At 38.7% G+C, this 1479-nt stretch overlaps 1 protein-coding gene across 1 annotated transcript; it reads left to right on the plus strand.

Annotated features, from left to right (window-relative positions):
• Window positions 1-77: 77 nt before the first annotated feature.
• On the plus strand, window positions 78-709 carry COX7AL2 (Cytochrome c oxidase subunit 7A-like 2). Its single transcript, XM_002132629.3, has 3 exons — window positions 78-217; window positions 351-420; window positions 478-709. Exons 2-3 carry the CDS (start codon window positions 376-378, stop codon window positions 619-621), a joined length of 189 nt encoding a protein of 62 aa, XP_002132665.2. The 5' UTR covers window positions 78-217; window positions 351-375; the 3' UTR covers window positions 622-709.
• Window positions 710-1479: the final 770 nt, after the last annotated feature.

A 1479-nucleotide genomic window follows, 5' to 3' on the forward strand; every position in this document is an offset into this window, starting at 1 on the left:
AATGTTCTTTGTTCTACGTCGCACATTTTGAATTTTTAACGTTTGGCGGAGCCCGCGTGGATTCAAATTCTGGCAGTATTTTTGCTCTTCAGCGTCTGACAACTCTTGAATGCATTTTTTTGTCAAAAACATCTGTGTTGAAGTCTATTTTTAGAATTTACAAAGAAATTGCAGCAAATATATTGCAATTCGTAAGTTTTCACAGAAGCTTCTTGAGGTAAGAGCTAATTTTTATTGAAATAAAACGAAACTAATGCATGAAATAACAGCTGCATCAATTTCGCTAGTGCTACAATACTTTAAACTTCTTCAGGCTGCTTTCTTATGAGGTTTTTTTTGCATATTTTCAGCATTACATAACAGATCATTAAGACCATGGCGCTGCCCGAGGGATTGTCTAACAAAATGATGGTCTTCCAGGTGAGTTATCCATTCATATTTCAAGTAAATCACATTTGATAAGCATAGTTTCTTTAGGCTGTCAACGATGTGCCAGTTTTCCTGAAAGGAGGCCCCATAGACAAGGCGTTGTTCGGCATTACGGCGGGACTGTGCGGACTCGGACTAATTAGCATTGTCCATATGATCTACACAATGGGATTTGCCAAGAAGAAGGCCTAATCTAAGCGCTCACATGTCATGTTTTATCTGTTGAAGCAAGACACTGTATTGTTAATGATTTAATTATTAAATACATGAGAAATCTACATTTTGAATGCCCGCCAATGGACATTTTTTTTCAAATCTAGCAGAGCAGCACTGTTCTTCAGAAATAGATTGAGTTGAGATATTTCGTCATTCCACGTCATTCATCGGTCCCTAGACCGCCAGGATTTGAATCGCAAAGGTCGTCCCGTCATCGTAGATGTTTGTTATATATCCTGGAGAACTTTCATCGCCTCCTTGTAACGGAGCAACGGATTGGGAATGTATCAGCTATAGCAGCGTCTTTTGGACGTTTTCGATCCTGTAGCCAGATTGCAGCTACTCTTGGGCAGCTACAGGATGCTCTTCCGGAAATTAAATTAAAGGTCATTAAGGCCAACCTGCAACGCTTTTCAATCAAACGTCGCGTACGTTTCAAATGGTATTTATCTGCACCAACACAACGGCCCTTGCCGCCTTTGCGGTTCAAATCTGGCGGGCTGGAGGTCGATGAATGATGGGAATGACGAAATCTCCATATATACGTTAAATGGTATTTTTTAGTGCCATTTGCAGACAAACCAAAAATAAATACTAAAACTGTTTATATATGCCGGTGGGTTGGGGGGTGTTATATTGGTATATTTTTTCAATATCATCAATCTATTAAATTCCATTTTCAAAGGTATATTTAAGAAGAAAGGATATAGAAACTTCCATACGCAGGTTTTTTGAATTTTCGCTCACAAATAGAACTTGAATTCGTCAGTGTATTTACGGTATATTTATTAAATAAGACGGTATGTTTCGGAATATTTCGGACGGTCGGACGGT

This window comes from Drosophila pseudoobscura, chromosome 4 (genome assembly GCF_009870125.1).
Source record: "Drosophila pseudoobscura strain MV-25-SWS-2005 chromosome 4, UCI_Dpse_MV25, whole genome shotgun sequence".
In the NCBI taxonomy this organism is placed as follows: Eukaryota; Metazoa; Arthropoda; class Insecta; order Diptera; family Drosophilidae; genus Drosophila; species Drosophila pseudoobscura.

Coding starts and splice junctions, on each gene's coding strand:
- COX7AL2 (XM_002132629.3), top strand. CDS start 376: ATGGCGCTGCCCGAGGGATTGTCTAACAAAATGATGGTCTTCCAG. Junction 421..477: donor ACAAAATGATGGTCTTCCAG/GTGAGTTATCCA, acceptor TAGTTTCTTTAG/GCTGTCAACGATGTGCCAGT.